Genomic DNA, 19,618 nt, shown 5'->3' on the forward strand with positions numbered 1-19,618 from the left:
AAGAAAAATGGAAGGAAGGAAGGAAGAAATGACATAAGCCAGTGCATTCAACATTGTAGATGCAAACTCACCAAGGTCAGGGTAGCACTGAGTTGGACACAGGCTCCCGCCTGCTATGATATAAAGCTGTCTTTCCTTATTGGAGAACAAAAGGAAGGGAAAGGGTCGCCTGTTTTTAGTTCATAAAAGATGCAGGGCCTTGGTTAACAAGGATCTCTCCACAGGAAGGGTTCAGGGATAATGGCTCCTAACACGAGAGATTCATCTGTTTTAAGAATACGTTGGCCTTCCCTTCCAATAAAGAACGGAGTAGGACCGTTTCCATAGCAACAGTGGTTTGGGAACAAAGCTCTTTGGTACTACAGGAAAAAAGAAACTCAATTATCTGGGTATTTTTTTTTCTCCCTCTTTCCCTTGATTGCAGTCACTCACCAGTGACTCACAAGGCTGAGCCTGAGGGGTGGGGAAGTGTGGGGGGGACAAAGTGAGAAAGTCAGCCATGGGAAGTAGAAAGGGAAAGAAAGTCAGTGAGGAAAAGTTCAGCCAGGCGCCGGTGGCTTCACGCCTGTCATCCTAGCTGCTGAGGAGGCTGAGGATCACCCAGTTCAAAGCCACCAGAGCAGGAAAGTCTGTGCGAGACTTTTTATCTCCAGTGAACCACCAGGAAACTAGAAGTGGTGTTGTGGCTCAAAGTGGTAGAGCACTAGCCTTGAGCGAAAGAGCTCAGGGACAGCACCCAGGCCCCATGACAACAAAAAAAGTCCCAATTTGTCAGTTGTTGCTAGGGAGGGAGAAAATTGTGTGTTAAGAGACTTAAATAATAGCTTGAAACATGCAGAGAGAGAACCAGCCATCTCTTCTGATCTCAACAAGCCTTTTTCAGGTCAAGAAGACAAATCTCAAAGAAATCAAGTGTCTGAGTTCAACAAGGTGTAGATAGTTATGATTTCAGAAACAAAACCCAGGCCAGGGAGTACTCAACAAAGAGCATCCATTTACCCCTGCCTCATTCCCTTACCCCAGACCAAGAACCATTTGAGGTTGAACAAATTGGGTTACTCACACGATGATTATGGTCAAACCACTCAACATCTTGGAACCTCCCATTTCCTTTTCTGGGAACAGAAAGAAATCTGCCCCTGCTTAAAAAGAATATAATGATGTTACTTCATGCTAAGAACATGCCTCAGAGGAGAACAGGAAGTTCCTAGCTTGTGCCAGGAGCTCTGGCGAGTACTTTAAGAGCATTAGCTCCTTACTCCTCATAACCAGTACTTGGCAGAGAAGACTGCCGTGAGCTATGCCACATTACACAACTAACTAATTTAAGGCTGTTTTGTGACTATAACAAAATACCTTAGGTAAACAAGGAGGAAACGTTTATTTGGGCTGGTAGTTCCTAGTTCAGTGGTTGTTCAGCCTTGTCCTGGCACATGAAAAGAGCAAAGCTGCCCACCCATGAGACTAAGAAGTGAAAGACAGGGAGGGGCTGTGTCCCCTTACACCAATGACCTAACTTCCTCCCATAAGCCCCACCTCTATCCCTCCTGAAAACATCACCGCCAGGGATCAAGCCTTTACCACGTGGGCGCATTTAAGATCCAGACTGCAGTGCATGGCAACTGTTAGACTCCCATGCCTTCCCCCCTACCCCGTATAAATGCACTCAGTGTGCCAGTCCACACTCAGGACCTCGTACTAGTCTTGCTGTGCTCCCCTTCCTTCAGAGTTTGGGCTTGAGGAAGATGAACTTTCCTATACAGCAAAGAAGACCAGAGACTGGATCCTCGGAAGAGAGCCCAGGATATAATCCCACTACGCTGTAATGTTCATACCATCGCTGTCTTTGCTTTTGTGCTTGTGGGCACTTTTCTCTTGAATGGGAGTTGATCCATTGTCCGCTGCTCCTCATTAAAAACAAAAAACTAGAAAAAAAAAAAAGTATGGGCTGGGCATGGTACTTACATGCCTGCAGTCCCACCTGGGAGGCTAAAGCAGGAAGACTTCAAGTTCAAGGCCAGCCTGGACTACCTAGAGACCATGTCACCAATGAAAAGTAAAAGGAGAAGGGTGATGGAGGAGGAATTCAGGATCGGGGATGTAGCCCAGGCAGGTTTTCTTGAGGGCACAAAGGGCTATCAGAGAAGAAGCCACCAAGTCCCTGTAAAATGTAAAGAGCCCTTGTCCCACTCAACCCTTGATTCTGTGTTCAATGAATTAATCATCACTAGCTTTTCAGGCACAGAACCTCACCCTGCCAGGGCTGCTCCTGGAAATTCCAAATTCCCATTGGCCAGTCCCCCTAGTGATGGGGACAAGGAAGGTCTGGAGAAGAGGAGAGAGGAAGAGCCTGTAGCAGGACTCCCTGCAGGGCTGTCTTGAAAGAGATTGCTGCCTGTTGATTTGATTTACATTACAACTCCACAGGGATGCTGGTTCAATTGACTAGAATTTCTACAGGGTCTTAGACCAGGGGCGGGACTTCCCCTGCAGGCAGAGCCCAGGCCCTCTGGTCTCACACGTCCTTTCTCGGTCGTAGATGTTCGTGTGCCTCCTGTTTTGGTTCCAGTTTTACTGTGGCTTCTCCGCGTCTTCCATGATCGACCAGTGGTACCTGATCTTCTTTAATCTGCTCTTCTCGTCACTTCCCCAGCTTGTGACTGGGGTGCTGGACAAAGACGTGCCGGCCGACGTGCTGCTACGTGAGCCACAGCTCTACAGAAGTGGCCAGAATATGGAGGTGAGCGCCTGCTGGTCTCTGCATCCCCCACATTCACCTGTCGGAAAAAGCGCCAATCTCCAAGAGTCTACACCACACACACACACACACACACTCATCAGGAACTTCTATCTGGATGACTAGGTGGAATGCTTACTGCAGAGAAAACTGCTCACATCAGGAGGCAGGAAACAAAGGAGGAAGAGACCCGAGTATCCCCATCCATTCATTGCCTGAAGGGCCCAAGGAAGGACCTAAAGATATCACCCCCCCCTCCCTGAAGGTCCTACCACATCCAATAGAGTCACTCTGCCTCAGCCCACCATGGAACAGAGAATGCTGGGAGTTCATCCTGTGGAGAAAATTGACCAATAGGAGCGTAGCAGCTCTTCCCTGAAGTGGTAGTGAATGGTCATTCCATCCCTTCCACTAGAGCCTGGGCCAACTACTTGGGGTCTTGGTATGGTTAAATACAAATTTGGTCACCCTGGTCATGAAATCTCTGTTGACATCAGAGTCCGTTTTGCATGTAGGTATGTAATTGTCTTAGTCTGTTTTGCATTACTATAATGAAATCCTGGAGGCAGCTACTCAATAAAGAGGGTTGTCTTTTTGTTTTTGGTTTTTTGGTTTTTTTTGATTGGATGTTACAGAGGTACAGAGGTCTAAGGTTGAAGAGCTGTATCTTTTTTTTTTTTTTTTTTGTGCCAGTCCTGAGAACTTGAACTCAAGGCATGCATGTTGTCCCTGAGCTCTTTTGCTCAAGGCTAGCATTTGAGCCATAGCACCATTTCTGGCTTTTTTTGGTAACTCATGGGAGAGAAGTGTCTCATGGATTTTCCTGCCCTGGCTGGCTTTGTACCTTGATTCATACATATCTCAGCCTCCTGGGTAGCTAGGATGACAGGGGTGAGCCACCAGGACCCAGCAAGCTGTTATCTTTTAACAGTTTTAAAGTACTGACTTCCCAGAAGCCGGCTGTGGTGTCGCATGGCAGGTGTGACGACTGAGTTCAGGTCTCTTCTGTCCTTTACCGGACAGAATAGGAATTCAATCATGGGACTCCACCCTGAGGAATTTATTGAATCCTAATTACTTCCCCAAAGCTCCATCTCTAGATGTTCTGGTCAATTAACTTTACCTTCTTAATTGCTCACCATGGGCATTAAATTTCCACACGGAAAGCCGTGGAGAATGCTTTCAGACTATACCCAGATCGTAGCAATAACCTTTTGATTTTTAACATTAGGTCACAGCCATCTTTTAACATTAGCATTTCAGGCCCCTAAGAAATACCCAAGGGATCCACCACAAAACCTAGAAGGTCTAAAAGGGCTCAAATGAGGGGCAGTTACCCAAGACTTCACATGATTTTTCCTACTTGGGAGAAATGGTCCCTCAGAAGATGCAGAAGAGCGCTCTCCTCTTTCACTGATGAGTGACAGCCATGACAGCTCACTGTCAACTCCGAGTGAGTGAGCATTTGCATGGTGGTTGATCTTTTTTTTCTGGTTTTTGTTTTATTGTTATTATCAAGGTGATGTACAGAGGCGTTACAGTTGCATAAGTCGGGTAATTCCTGGTACGTTTCCTTTTTGGATCATGTCATCCCTTCCTTAGCCCTCTCCCAGTTTTTCCCTCCCATCCCCACCCACAAGTAGTGGAGTTCATTTTCCACATAGTGTCCAGTGAGTACCACTGCTGTGTTTTTTTCACCCTTGGTCCTTCCATTTCTTCCCCTTTTACCCTTCCAAAGACAGATTAAATAAGGCAAAAGGAAAAGAAAACAAAAACAGCAGCAAAGGAAAAACCACAAACCTCTAGTTTCCATTTCCTGGAGACCATTTGGATAAATACTCCTTGATACGAGCAGAGGCACATAGCATTGCGCCTTTGTCTTCCTCTCCTAAGAATATTGTCCTTTGGTCTCGCCGTGCGTGGATGCCTGGGGTCCTGTATCAGTCATCACGTCCCCGTGTCGTTTAGATCTAGCTTCCACCGAGGAGAGAAAGCATGTGCCGTTTGTCTCTCTGAATTTGACTTACCTCACTTTAACACGACTTGTCCCAGGTCTGTCCATTTCCCTGCAAATGGCATCATATGATTCTTTTCTAATGGCCGTGTAAAGTTCCCTTGTGTATCGGTTGGGTGATGGGGGTTTTCATCGGCTGTCCGGGGCTTCACCCTTCCCCCCATCCTGAAACAGCAAGCATTGTCCTGGTGCGGGACTGTGCACGAAGGCTGCCATGGCCACTGTGATCGTCCTGTTTCTCTTTGTGTCCCAGGAGTACCAGCCCCGTGCCTTCTGGTTAAACATGGTAGACGCCGCCTTCCAAAGCTTGGTGTGCTTTTTCATCCCTTACCTGGTGAGTAAAGCGCCCGGCCCAGGCTTCCGCGTCCTCTGTGTCCGGGCACCCTCCGACACAGGACCTGGCGGCCTCTCCGCTGTCTTTTCAGGCGTACTACGACTCAGATGTGGACATGTTCACCTGGGGGACCCCCATCACGGCGATCGCACTGTTCACCTTCGTGCTGCACCTGGGTATTGAAACCAAAACCTGGGTGAGAGATGCCGGTCGGGTCACCGTGCCCCCCCACCCCCCAACCAGAGGGCTCTGAGGCTATGGGTCCCACACTTCCCAACAGCAGGGTTCCTTGAGAACTTCGGGTTCTTACTTTTTTTAGCAGGCAGGACAGACTGCAAAGCTGGCCTTAGTTTCATGAGAAGGAAAATGATACCTTACTGGGCTCTGCCCAGCTTTTGGCTCCTTCACACCTGCTTTTCCTTCCTTTCTCCACTACCCAGTGGGGAGGGGAGGGTAAGCGAGGTTCCCTTTACTGCTGTGTGGTCCTTACACCCCTGTTCCAGGCTAGTCTCCCAAGCCCCACCACCCACCATGGACAAAGACTACAGTCTGCCTGGTTACAGTGGCTCCAGTTTATAATCTCAGCTACTTGAGAGGTAGAGATCCTTAGGAGGATGATAGCTCAAAGCCAGCTAGGGCAAAAAAAAGTTAGCAAAAACCCAATCTCAGGAATATAGTGGCACATAGCTGGTATCTTAGCTACTTGAGAAGCATAAGTAGGGGGAATTTATGGTGCAAGGCTGGCTGTGGGTAAAAGTGTGAGACTCTGTCTGAAAAATAACCTCAAAGAAAAAGAAAGGCTAGAGGTGTGACTCCAGTGGTAGAAGGCCCTGAGCTCCAAACCCAGTATCAAAGATAGATAGATAGATAGATAGATAGATACTCAATTTTTATTAAGCCCCTAGAATATCACACCCTGTCACTGAAGACTGATATGCTTTTGTGGTCATCATTGTTTCCATCTTTTTTTTGTGCTGATAGCGGGGCTTGAACTTAGGGCCTGGGCTCTGTCTTAGCTTCTTTCCTCAAGGCTTTATCACTTGAGCCATAGCTCCACCTCTGGCTTTTTAGTGGTTAATTGGTGCTAAGGGTCTCACAGACTTTCCTGGCCAGGGTGGCTTTGAACCTTGATCCTCAGATCTCAGCCTTCTGAGTAGCTAAGGTAACTTAGGTATGAGCCACTGACAAAGACCTAAATTCTTATTTTTAACTCAGCCGTAGAATATCACATCCAAGTTCACTGATGACTGGTACATTTTTGTGGCCCTCATCATTGCCACTGTGTGTGTGTGTGTGAGAGAGAGAGAGAGAGAGAGAGAGAATCCTAAGACTTGAACTAAGGGCCTGCATGCTGTCCCTGACCTTTTTTTTTTTTTGCTCAAGGCAAAGGCTAGCACTCTACCACCTGAACCATAACTTCACTTTCAGCATCTTCTGATGCTGACTTTCCAGGTTGGCTTTGACCCGTGATCCTCAGATCTCAGCCTCCTGAGTAGCAAGGCTGACAAGTGTGAGCCACTGGTGCCCGGCATCATCGCCACCTTTTTAAGTTGACATAACAGCCCTCTCTCCGGTTCCCCCTACAGACCTGGCTCAACTGGATTGCTTGTGGCTTCAGTATCCTTCTGTTTTTCTCTGTGGCTTTGGTTTACAATGCCTCCTGCGCCACGTGCTACCCTCCCTCGAACCCCTACTGGAGTATGCAGACCTTGCTGGGAGACCCCGTGTTCTACTTGACTTGCTTCCTCGCGCCCATCACGGCCCTGCTGCCCAGGTGGGTGTTATGGGAGAGGCTGTCTCTCGCCCCCAGAGCACGCAGAGCGTCTCTGTGCTTGAGCCCCGAGTGAGCCTCCAAAAGTACACAAGCACCGCCCACCGCCGGTCTACAGTCTTTAACTTTTCATTTTTCTTCCCCCCCGCCATGCTTTTTCCAGATTGTTCTTCAGAGCCCTCCAGGGAAGCCTGTTCCCCACTCAGCTCCAATTGGGACGTCAGTCAGCCAAGAAATCCCCCAAGAAACTCAACACTCCCCAAGAAATCTTTGCTCAGGGACACCTCCCAGGAGACCCAAGAACTGAGCATTCCCAAGGGCGGACCCTGAATCCTTCCAGGTCCCTGTCCAACAATTGTGCCTCCTGCTCCCCCGAGGCCAGGGGAGAGCCCAGTGCGGTGGACACCAGTGTGCCGTTGAGAGAGAACACCCTGGTGGAGGGGTTGGGGACCCAAGCCCCAGGACCCTCCCTGCTGGGAGAAGCTACTTCCCAAGACTGTCCTGGAGACTCGAAGAGGAAATCGACCAGTGCAGGCCGGGCAGCACCCCTGGCCTCCCTCTTCAACCTCCCCAACTTCAGCTCCCTCAACTGGGCCTCCTCCTTGTCCCTGGTCAGTGGGCTGGGGAGTGTCTTACAGTTTTCCAGGAGTAGTTTACAGATGGATAAACAGGATGACGAGTTCCTGGCCAGTCCGCCGCCATCAGATCAGGACTTGCATGGCTTACAAGGACAAGTCTCTGACTATTTCTAGGGTCCTTTTTCTTTATAGAACATAGATGTTAATGTTATTTATGTTTATTATTTGCACAGGAGAGTTCTAGGGGAGATGTTATTTTTAAATGTTTCCAAGGCTTAATCCAGAGAAAGCAGAGGTACCAAAAGAAAAGTTTTATTTTTTAAAGTTCTAAATAGAGTATATTGATAAAGAAAAATAAGAGCTTTAACATATATATGTGTAAATATATATATATAAAGTTTAAAGAAGAGCAACATGTGAACAGTGTGTTGAGATTTATTTTGTTTCTCATCTCGTTGTGGAAGGAAAAAGGGCATGTTGCCTTCAGTATGGTTTCCAAGGTGGGGGTGTGAACCCCAGCTGTCAGGAGAGATGGCAGAGGGGAGGAGCATGTGGCTCCAGTTGACAGATTTCTCCACTGGCTTCCACTGGCCGTGGCTTCTCTTCAGTCAGAAAAGGAAAAGTGAGACTTCAGGAAAACTTCATGTGTCAGGTGCGTTCCAGTGCTTGATTCTATCCAGGCATTTCAGAATGATCTCCTTGTAGGTTGAACAGCCCCCATGTAGTGATTTTGGCTGATAAAGATCTTCACGTGCAATAAAGAATCATCACTTTGCAAAGAAGGTGTCTGGTCACCACTGTTACACAGGATTGTTGATCAGGTGACTTATGTGAGGTTGTATTGGAAAGTGTTAGTATTTAACTCTATGAGCCACTTCCTTATATGAAGCCTTTTGGATTCAGAAGAAAATGATATGATGATGTACAAGCCAGACTCTCTGCCCAGCCTGTTACCCCTCAACCCCAGCATTAGGCTCTTGGTACCAACCAGACTGTACCCACCTAGAGGTAGATTATTTCCAGGCATTCATCTGATGAGCCATTATTTCTGTCCATCTAAAACAAAATAAAGAAGAAAATGATTGAAAGTATAAGCAAAGTGCTGCTGGCTCACACCTGTAATCCTAGCTACTCAGGAGGCTGAGATCTGAGGATCATGGTTCAAAGCCAGCCCAGGCAGGAAAGTCCATGAGACTCTTATCTCCAATTAACCACCAGAAAACCAGAAGTGGCTCTGTGGCTCAAGTAGTAGAGCACAGGGACAGCGCCTAAGCCCAGAGTAAAAGCCTCACAACTGACAAAAAAAAAAACAACCTATAAGCATGTACATAAACGTATTATGAACATGTAAATATATGTGTCAGAGTCTGCCCAACACCCAGATAACCCTGTACTCATTAGCTATGTCCCTCCCTCCCTCTTCCTTCTTTCCTTCCCTTCCTTCCTTCCTTCCTTCCTTCCTTCCTTCCTTCCTTCCTTCCTTCTTCCCTCTCTCCTTCCCTCTCCTCTCCCCTCTCCTCTCCCCTCTCTCTCCTCTCGTCTCCCCTCTCCTCTCCTCCCCTCTCCTCTCCTCCCCTCTCCTCTCCTCCCCTCTCCTCTCCTCTCCTCTCCTCTCCTCTTGTCCCTTCCTTCCTTCCTTACTCACCCCCCACATCTCTGTCTTACCCATACACCATCTCAGCTTTTCCACTCCAGGCTGGCACTCTACCACTTGAGCCACACCTCCACTTCCAGCTTTTTTGGTGGTTAATTGGAGATGAGTCTCATGGATTTTCTGGCCCACATTGGCTTTAAACTGTGATCCTCAGATCTCAGCCTCCCAGTAGCTAGGATGACAGATGCACGCCATTGTTGCCTGGCTGTTAACATCTCTTTCTAAGGGACATCTCTCCTCCTGGGAAGGAGAAAAGGAGAAGCATCCGGGCAATGGCTTTTGGCCCGTTCAGAGAAATAAGCAGTGCAAATGGTAGTTAGCTGTTTTATAGGATGAAATTCATAGAAATAATCTCTCGCAACCAACAATTTAATCTCATAATTAATATGGGGATGAATTGCACAACTCTTACCAAAAAAGCACTAACTATTACCAAACCTTCATTTTCAAAATCAAAATTTTAACAACAATGATTATTGGAATGTTATAGATTAAGATGACCATTTCTTAGATTCGATGTGTTCACATACCTAGGAGATCCAAAGGACTAAATTAAAAGGCTCTCAGAACAATAGGAGGAAATACAGAGCCACTGAAAGCTGGCTCTGCTTTTGGTGACACTGGGACTAGTTATCTCAACTTAAACTATGTGGCTACGTGGTTCAAACTGAAAACCAAATAATCTAATGTCGTGGAGGGCAGATGCTGTAGTCGAATTTAGCGCTCAGTAAATGTTGGAGCTGTGGAAGAATGAATGGTAATCGTGAAAAGCAAAGGCCTTCCTATTAAATGCAGAGGTTAAGAAAAATGCTTGTTGTAACTCATTACTATTTAATATTTTCCAGAACTTCTGGCTAATGCAATAAGATATGAATTTTTTAAAACTGATTATGTTAGAGACTAAAAGTACCATGACATAACATTCTAAGCTAAACCTAGAAAATCCAAATGAATCAATTAAAAAGCTCTAAAAGAACTAAAGAGGAAACAAATGGACATGCTTTTAAGGAACAAACATGACCACAACTTCTCATGAGAACGAAGGTAACTATAAGGACATGCTAATGGTGATTGTGAAAGATCTCATTTGCCAAAACAATGCCAATGCTAATGCAAATTAAAATGCTGAAAATAACTCCCGGAATAGAAGCAACTGGACCAGCATTTGGGAAGAGGTTAAAGATCTAACCACAAAGATATGCCTCACTTCTAAAGGTGCTATGTTCTAAAACAATGTTTAAAGCCTTTCTTAGTGGGGGGGGGGGGGGGGAGGGGATAGTATTGATTGTGAAACTTGAACTCTGGGCCTGGCCACTGATCCTGAGTTCTTTTTTACTTAAGGCTAGTGCTCTACCACTTTGAGTCACAGTGCCACTTCCAGTTTTCTGGTGATTAATTGGAGAAAAGGATCTTATGGACTTTCCTGCCCAGTCTGATTTTGAACCATGATCCTCAGATCTCAGCCTCTTGAGTAGCTAGGATTATAGACAGGAGCCACCAGCTCCCTGGCTTGCCTTTTTCTTTATTCATACTCTTGGTACTCGAAATATTCTCTTAATATCTCCTTATATTGGATGCTGAAACGCGGGATCCAAAACCCAGGACTTGAAACAGTTCCTTACATTTGGTGCTGAGATCCAGGACTCAAAATCCAGGACTGGAAATATTTCCTAACACACCAAGCCAAATTTAATATAATATCTTAAGATCTATCTGGACCTTAGAGCAGAGATACCTCACTACAAGCTTGTGCTAAAATGGTCCCTACAGTTTTGAATGTATTGCCTATAAGTCTAACTAAGATTCTCTTCATAATTTTTGGAAGCAGACACTATAATCTTCATCCTACGCTCCGCCCCTAAGCAGTCATATTTTCTGGCCTTGTACCACTCCATCATCACAAACCGTACCGGCATATGCCTCAAGAAACACCTGTCCAGGGGCCCTTCGACCTTGTCTTACCTTTTGTGTGGGATTTGAGCTCAGGACCAGATAGATCACTGTCCCTGAGCTGCTTTGGCCCAAGGCTAGTGCTCTACCATTTGAGACACAACACCACTTCTGGCTTTTTCTGAATAGTTCATTGCTGATACACATAGACTTTCCTGCCTGGGCTGGCTTCAAACTGCAATCCTCTGACCTCAGCCTGCTGAGTAGCTCCGATGCCAGGCATGAGCCACCAGTACCCAGCTTCTTTCCATCCTGAAGTGTAGTCTCACCTAATGGCACCCAGATACCCTGAGGCTTTGTTTTTGAGTTGTCTCACTTGATTCTTATATTTAAATGTTCCCGTCTCCTTCCTCCACCCAGCATTCGCTTCTTGCGAGGAGAGTCTATAATTCTCCCGAGTGACTTGTTTAATAACTACCTAATGAATCATGGTTATCCCAAATTAGCTGGGCTGTCCATGCCATGCATCAGTGGAAGAATAAGTCAGTCCTACCGACTTCAATTCGCTGTGGTCTGCTCCCCTCTCATTATATAATCTCGTGGCCGTCTTAGGCTGGAGATGGAGGTGTGCTGCGGTTGGGCTCGCTAACATCCCTCAAGTCAAAGGCCTGGTTCTCATGGTGATGCTAGTGGAGGAAGCGGAACTTTTAAGAGGTGGGGCCTAATGTGAAGTTGCTAAGCCAATGGGGGGCGGAGCTCGGTGTCGGTGAAGGGGATTGGATTATGAGCGTGCACACCTCTCCTCCCCTCTCTCTCTTGCTTCTTGGCTCAGGAGACAAGCTCCATCATGCGTTCCCCAGTGTTGCTATCCGGCCTCCTGCCTCCCCACCCCCACCCCAAAACCAGGGGCCCCTACGATGAGTCTTTCCAATTTTAGAATGGAATAAATGAGTGGGAGAAGGGGAAATTTGACTCTCATTCTCACCCTCCCTCCCTGAGCAGATGGATTTCTCTGCTGCTGTGTGCCTGTGGACATCAGACATCAGGCCCTTCAGCTCTTGAAGGAGGATTTGTGTTCATGGCTCTCAAAGGGGCTCTCAGGCCTTCAGCCTCTGACTTGGGGCTGCAGCATTTCGTCCTGCTTGTTCTGAGGCTTCTAGCTCCTCGGGCTGAACAAGGACCGACTCTCCTGGCTTTCCAGGCTGTAGAGAGCCGTTGTGGACCTTGTAAGCCTCTCTGACCCTGTGGGCCAGTCTAAGAAAACCCCTCTCGTACATAGATTCCGTTCGTTCAGTTTCTTTGGAGAATCCTGACTAACATTGAAGGACATCAGCAAACCAGTTTGGCCAGTTTGCCCCCTCCTTCTCCAGTGGCCGGCTCCCAGGGAAAGGTCCAGCCATAACACAAGCCAGCCTTTCTACAAGCTACCACCCAGGGGAGTGCCTTGGTTCTTGCCAAGGCCAAGGTCTCAGGCCAAACCACCTCTCTTGGACCACCGCCCAGGAGACGGTCCAGCCTGTTTTAAACAGACCAAGCATGAGCCACGTCCATCACTCTGGAGAAGGTCTGCCTGAGTCAAACAGACCAATCATCAGCAGACAGATTGCCTGGAGGGCGGAGACAAAGGGAGGGGGCGAGAGGCCACACCAAGCCGCAGGGTGGGACAAGCAGTCTCCAGGTCCCCACTGCTGCTGCTGCTGCTGCTTCTGGGTGGGCTTCACTTCCTCTTTACTAAATAAACTCTTTAAAAGCGTGCTTGCCACCAGCGCCCGACACCACTAGCTTTTTTTCTCCTTTGGTTTCTCTCATAAACTGATAGCTTCTGGTCATCAGGGTCAGAATGGGGGACAATACCAAGGCCTCTCGCCTCCTTTCCAGCCCCTGTCATTTGATCTTATAGTGGAAACCAGCTCCATTACGCCTCTCCTGCCTGGCAGGCACCGCTGGCTCACACCTAGACTCCTACCTAATTACTCAGGAGGCTGAGATCTGAGGATCACAGTTCAAAGCCAGCCCAGGCAGGAAAGTCCATAGGATGCTCATCTCCATTGAACCACCAGAAAACCAGAAGTGGTGCTGTGGCTCCAAGTGGCAGAGCACTAATCTCCAGTGAAAAAGCTCAGAGAGAGCGCCCCAGGCCCTGAGTTCAAGCCCCACGACTGACACACACCCCCCAAAAAACAAAACAAAACTGCGTCGCCCATGCACAGAATGGGTCTCTCTCTCTTGCACAGATAGTTATTGTACAAGTCCTGGGGGTGGGGAGGGTTCCCAGCTCATTCTTTGGACCAATTTAGCCAGTTCAAACACCGTGTTAATCAGATGTCTCCTATTGAAGGAATCCCTGCTGGTGTTTGTATACAAAAACTCTTTTGATCAATCTGAACTTAGTTTACAGCCAAGGCCAGTGCTTCCAATCAATAGAAGTGACAAGAGCGTATCAGGACATTTTCAGAGGTGTTGCTCTGCTCTGGTCTTCACTCATCAAAGCACAGCTGGAAGGGTTCTTTTTCTTTTTTTTTTTTTTTTGCTGGAAAGTTGGTGACATGGTTCAGACACCAGATGGCAGGAATAAAAACCCTCCTTCACCAAACCCAGTTCCAACTGGTACATGCTGTGCCTGTAACTCTACCAGGAAAAACCATCTGCTACTTTCCTAAGTGACCTGAGCTGTGGGCCTGTAGCCACTCACAGTGGGTGGAGATAGTTTAGTCACCGCTTCAACCCGTGGCGAATTTCAGGCCACTCCTGGCCACTCCTGTTGATTTTATCATTAAGCTTTTCAGTTTCTTCCCTCCGTGGTTGGACCAGCTCACAAGTCCTCTATTGTTCACTCAACCCAGATCCTTTCTGGTCCTGCCCTTCTCCACCCTTTCTGGCTAGAAGACCAACAGAATCTTGGCTTGGAAAGAGGCAGAGCAAAAGGCTTCTCTCAGGGTGTGAAGGTGCCCTAATTTCTCTTCCATCTTTCCAGTAGGTCGCCTTCTAGAAGATCCCAAGAAAATAAGATTTTTTTTTTCAAACAAATTTTTTTTTTTAAAGCCACAGAAACTAAGAAAACGGCTCATCATCTTGTCTTGAAGAAGTCATCTTTCAGTTGTACAGATTTCAACGCTGCGTTTCAAAGTTAAGTGACAAAAATGAATGAAAAATGCACACGATACCGTGCCTGCTCCAACAACTGATCTACGCTCAGAGAAATGCCAACAGACAGACAGACAAACAAAACTTCTAGGCAGCCAGGGCTGATCCCCTCTGCATTTTTTTTCTTTTGGTTGGTTGTGGGGCTTGAACTCTAGGCTTGGGCACTGTCCCTGAGCTCTTCAGCTCAAGGTTAGTGCTGGACCACTTGAGTCACAGTGCCGCTTCTGGCCTTTTCTGTGTATGTGGTGCTGAGGAATTGAACCCATAGCCTCATGCATGCGAGGCAAGCACTCTACCGCTGAGCCACCTTCCTAGCCCCCCTCCGCATCTTTTTGGAGCAATGCCATAAAATGTAAAGAGAGTTGCCCAGAGATACAACCACTAAATAAGACAAAGAAAGGGACTGTGGCTGATCAGTGGTGAGCCTAGCTGTCTGACTGGAGTTTTATTTATTTATTTTTTTTGAGTCTGGTCGTGGGGCCTGAATTCTGAGCCTGGGCGCTGTCCCTCAGCTCTTCAGCTCAAGACTAGCGCTCTACCACTTGAACCACAGCACCACTTCCGGCTTTTTTCTTTTTGCTTATGTGGTGCTGAGGAATTGAACCCAGGGCCTCAGGCATGCAAGGCAAGTGCTCTACCACTGAGCCAGCTTCCCAGCCCCTGGAGTTTTATTATTATAAACAGATGTCCACGCAGGGGCGGGTGGTCTGTAGACATGCTCCAACTTCTCTCTCTTCTTAGGCCCCACCGTGAAGGTCACCCCACACACATGCCTTCTGGGTGCACTATGCAGTAGGTGCTCTGTCTAGAGGATCTTTGGAGGCCTCTAACATGTCAGGGATGTTATTTACCCACAATGCAAAGGAACGTTCTGGCTTGTCATCCAGTAACCATGAGGACACATCGTGTGACTCCTCTTTCCCTTCCAGCTCTCCCAGCGTACCCAGCGGGACCCTGAGGTTCGTGGCCCAGGGCACTGAGTAATGGCGCTGGCAGAGAGGGTCTCAGGGATTCATGCTGACACTTGCCATCACCTCCTTTTTTTGTTTTCTTTTTGCCTCACCCTCTTTTCACCACCTAGCGGGAATGACTTGTCTGTGTCTTCCATCAGACTCCTGAGCAACACTTTACAACAATAATAAAGTGCAGGGTGCTGTCAGAGGTGACAAGTCTCCATCTCAAGTGCCCAAAATGCCCCCATAATGTGGGCATCTGTGAGGGGGAAGAAAATCGTGTCTTTGGCCTTAAAGAAAAGTGAGTGACTGCATGAAGACACACCTCAGAAGGCACACCTTAGATTGTTCAAGAAGCAGCAGAGGATGTGGACATGTTTTGAGATTTCTTTGTGCACTGTGAATGGTCCCCTTCTGTAAATACATCTCCCGGTATTCAAACTAGCCAATCGCCAGCAGATTGTGAACCTGAGCTCAGCCAATCCAAGCAGAGGGGGCGGGGCCTGCTGGGTTAGGGGTAAATAAGGGACAGGCTGCCTGTCTTGCTGGCTTGCTTGCTGGATTTTTGACGGAGGTCATTCACACTCTTCTACAGAAGTAAATTTTGCCTTGCTGAGACAGTTCTTTATTTTCGTGTCGATTGTTGTGACTCCAGTGGTTCTTGGAGAGGATGGTTACAACACCATCCAACACAACTGACTCCCTAGGCACCTGCTCAGATAGGTAACTGTAGGAAAACTGAGGTCACACAAAGCAGTGAGGCAGCCCAGCTCAGCTGCTGAGAAATAGCCAGAAATACTAATGTTCATCCTAATTTCACATGAAGACACCAAAGTAAAGTATTGCCAGACACTACTGGCTTTTGTTGTAGTTATTGTTGTCATTGCTTTTGTTTTTGTTTTTGTTGGTTGTGGGGCTTGAACTCAGGGCCGGGGAAATGTCCATGAGCTCTGTTTTTGCTCAAGGCTAGCACCCTACCATGTTGAGCCACAGCTCCACTTCCAGTTTTCTGGTGGTTAATTGGAGATAAGACTCTCATGGGCTTTCCTGTCTGGGCTGGCTTTGAACCCCAACCTTCAGCCTCCTGAGTAGCTAGGATTACAGGTGCCCTGTCACCTCTGAGTCTTTAATATAAGAAAAAGGTCTTAATGTTTTACTGTTCTTAAGATGGTGCGTGTGTATATGTGTGTGTTGGGGGAGGGTTTGAGTGGGGCTTGAACTAAAGGCTCCTGCTATCACTCCACTTTCTTGCCTACAGAGGGTGCTGTACCGCTTGAGCTGTATCTCCAGTCCAGTTTCTTGCTGGTTAATTGGAAATGGAATCTGATAGACATGTCAATCTAAGCTAGCCTTAAACTTCAATCCTCCAGATCTCAGTCTCCTGAGTAGCTAGGATTATAGGAGACTTTTAAATATGACAACCTCCCAAAGGAACCAACGTCAGCAAGGAAAGACGTGCAAACTCTACTCTGAGTGTGCCTGTCACCAAAAGCAAAGCAAGTCCTTCAACACCCCCTCCCATACTCTTCAATTCTGACCCCTTGTGTAGCTATAGCCACGTGACATGAACTTTTTCAGTGGTTGAGTCTTCTTGGGTGAATAGAAATAAGAAGGGATGTTAGGAATGTTTGAAACTAAAGAGAACATAGAATGCTAAATGAAAAGAGCCCTGTCAGAAATGCACCCTTTCTCCTGCTGGCCCATTGGTTGACATACTGCAAGGGGAGTGGATAAATAAGATGGACACCCAGGAAACTCTTAGCCCCTTTCAGCTCCTGTCTGTAATTTTCCACTGAAAGCTTCTGGTAACACAGCATGAATCTCTCTGTTCACCGCTGTCCAGTGAAGAAACTGGGAGAGATGGGTGTCCGATTCTTCTACTCTACCCACGTCCTGTTGCTGGACTCACCGACACCACAGCTCACTGTCAGATGGTCTGCAAGTCGATCTCCTAAAACAGACATGGCAGCAACATGTATCTGCTCTGACTGGGAAATTCTAAATCACCTCTTGGAACCTGGGTAGCTATAAATCTCTGTCCTGAGTGGTGGCTCACAGGAGCAGGAAACACATGTTTAAGGGAAAGTCCTTCTGCTATTTTTAGCTGCTGTCCTCCCTCAGAGCAAACAAAAAGCTGCTGGATTTGCAGGCTGGAAAGGAGACCTGTTCCAGGATGGGGCCTGGGCAGCTGCTCAGGATTCCTCCACAGGACACCCAGCCCATAGGAACGCACCCACCAGCGCCCTTCCCCAACTCCAAGGCACACACCAGGCCATGTGTGAGCTTTATTCCCTGTATAGCCATTACCACCTCATGATGTCTTCTTGTTCATTTGGGGGGAGGGCTGGGAGCTTGGTATCTGTCTCCCCCTCTCCCTTCCCCTTCACGTTGAGAGAAGAAGTAGCCTTGAAAAAACCCCAAGAGATAAAATGACAGAGGGAGAAGAGAGAAAGAGGGAGGGAGGGAGGAGAATCCAACACATGAGATTACAAATTTTCCTAGCTAATGGAGGGTGATTTTTATAACTGTCAAATGCCATTTTGATCTTTGATGTTAAAAATCCACACTCTAGAAGGGAGGACACCGATCAAGATGCATTGTATATGTAAATGGCTTTGTTAAATGCCAAAAATAAATCAACCCATAACCTAAAAATTAAGAAAAGTGAGGGAAGGGGTGGGGTGGGAGGAGTGGGTGAGAAAGTTGAAAGGAGTGACATGGATCAAAAGGCACTGTATCAAACTGCTTAGTTGAATGGCAACTCCTCTGTACAACTACTTAAAGATAATAAAATTATTCCCCCAAAAAACTTTAAAAAAATAAGCCCAATGGCACAAGACAGAGAACTGAGATACCCCCTGCGAATTCCCCCCCCCTTTTTTTTACTTTGTTTTAAGAAATAAAGAAGCAGAAAATGCCCCTTTTCCCAAACACATGCAATCAGATTGAGTACTTGCAAGCAAAGTCCATAAAAGAAGTTTCTCTGTGCTCTGTACCCTGAAATTTTGAACATTGAAAAGATGAGCCTACAGCCTCTTCTTTTGGGGAGAGAGGAGTAGGAGGTGTCTCTTTTTACAGCTTCAGGCCCTGAAGGGAAAATATCACAAGTTTATTACTGAAGATAACACACACACTTTTTTTCCCCCTTCTTGTTGTGATTGTTTTAAGGAAGTATACAATTACATCGCACGGTGTAAAAATAAGAGAGATAAATTCTTGGCTACACTTAACTATGCGGCTGCATAGTTATTCCTTAAAAGGGAGCGGGGTGCGGTGTGTTCTGAACCTAGAATCATGTTCAGGGGGTGGTAGGGGAAGTACAGGGAGCAAGAGGTCACCTACCTCAAACCCTTCCCTTTTGGAATGTTCCAGAGAGAGCCTGAGGCAGCTCCCCAGGATACACTCTAGATGGCATCAGCAAGGCAGTGGAGTTACAAAGCACACGCTAGCATTTCCCAGTGCACAGATGAAGATAAACGGAAATCTCTGATGGGCTGCACGGAGCCCTCTTTGGGGTGGATGAAACTCTCCTCGTTCCAGAGTGAGCTACTTTGGGCTTAGATTATTCATATGGGTGAGCCACATGGGGCTGCTGCTGGCTGCAGGGTCTCTGTCTCTGTCTCTCTGTCTCTCTGTCTCTGTCTCTCTGTCTCTCTGTCTCTGTCTGTCTCTGTCTGTCTGTCTGTCTGTCTCTGCTGATGATCCTGAAAAGGTGATGAGAATTGTAGTCCCCACCCTGGGGTTTGCCTCCCTTGGCTCCCCCCCCCCCCCCAGCTCAGACAGGGATTCCCAAATCTGGCCAGGCATCAGACATAGGCACACACCACACACCCAGCCCTCAATCAGGGGTCCGGAAGGGTCTGTTTAAATCGGCCCATATGGGCTGGGAAGGTGGCTCAGTGGTAGAGCGCTTGCCTTGCATGCCTGAGGCCCTGGGTTCCATTCCTCAGCACCACATAAGCAAAAAGAAAAAAGCCAGAAGTGGCGCTGTGGCTCAAGTGGTAGAGCGCTAGCCTTGAGCTGAAGAGCTGAGGGACAGCGCCCAGGCTCAGAGCTCAGGCCCCACAACTGGACCCCCCCAAAAAAATAAATAAAAAAAATCGGCCCTTATGATCCTGAATATATATATATATACATATATATATATATTATATAAACCTACATTACAACAGCTTTGGAGACAACAAGCACTAGCGTTAGTTTTTGCCATAAGCTTTTTAAAAATCCCATCTCCAAGACAGACAGACAGACAGACAGACACACACACACACACACACACACACACACACAGAGGCAGATCGAAATAAGTGTTCTGTGTGTGCTGTTAACTAACCTGTTTTTGGTGTGTGTGTGTGTGTGTGTGTATGTGGTTGTTGTTGTTTGTCAGTGGTAGGGCTTGAACTCAGGGCCTGGGCACTGTCCCTGAGCTCTTTTTGCTCAAGGCTAGTGCTCTACCAGTTGGAGCCACAGCACCACTTCTGGTTTAGAAGTGGTTAGTTGGAGATAAGAGTCTCATGGACTTTCCTGCCCAGGCTGGTTTTGA

At 47.3% G+C, this 19,618-nt stretch overlaps 1 protein-coding gene across 1 annotated transcript in view; it reads left to right on the forward strand.

Moving 5' to 3' along the window:
- Atp10a (ATPase phospholipid transporting 10A (putative)) overlaps nucleotides 1–7,812 on the forward strand; it is an 89,605-nt gene extending 81,793 nt beyond the window's left edge. The window contains exons 17-21 of the mRNA XM_042697493.1: nucleotides 2,540–2,740; nucleotides 5,005–5,085; nucleotides 5,177–5,281; nucleotides 6,672–6,859; nucleotides 7,020–7,812. Coding sequence (XP_042553427.1) covers nucleotides 2,540–2,740; nucleotides 5,005–5,085; nucleotides 5,177–5,281; nucleotides 6,672–6,859; nucleotides 7,020–7,608 — 1,164 coding nt within the window. The 3' untranslated portion in view covers nucleotides 7,609–7,812. The remainder of the gene's footprint in view (nucleotides 1–2,539; nucleotides 2,741–5,004; nucleotides 5,086–5,176; nucleotides 5,282–6,671; nucleotides 6,860–7,019) is intronic.
- Nucleotides 7,813–19,618: the final 11,806 nt, after the last annotated feature.

This window comes from Dipodomys spectabilis, unplaced genomic scaffold (genome assembly GCF_019054845.1).
Source record: "Dipodomys spectabilis isolate Male_0828 unplaced genomic scaffold, ASM1905484v1 ptg000219l, whole genome shotgun sequence".
Taxonomy (NCBI): domain Eukaryota; kingdom Metazoa; phylum Chordata; class Mammalia; order Rodentia; family Heteromyidae; genus Dipodomys; species Dipodomys spectabilis.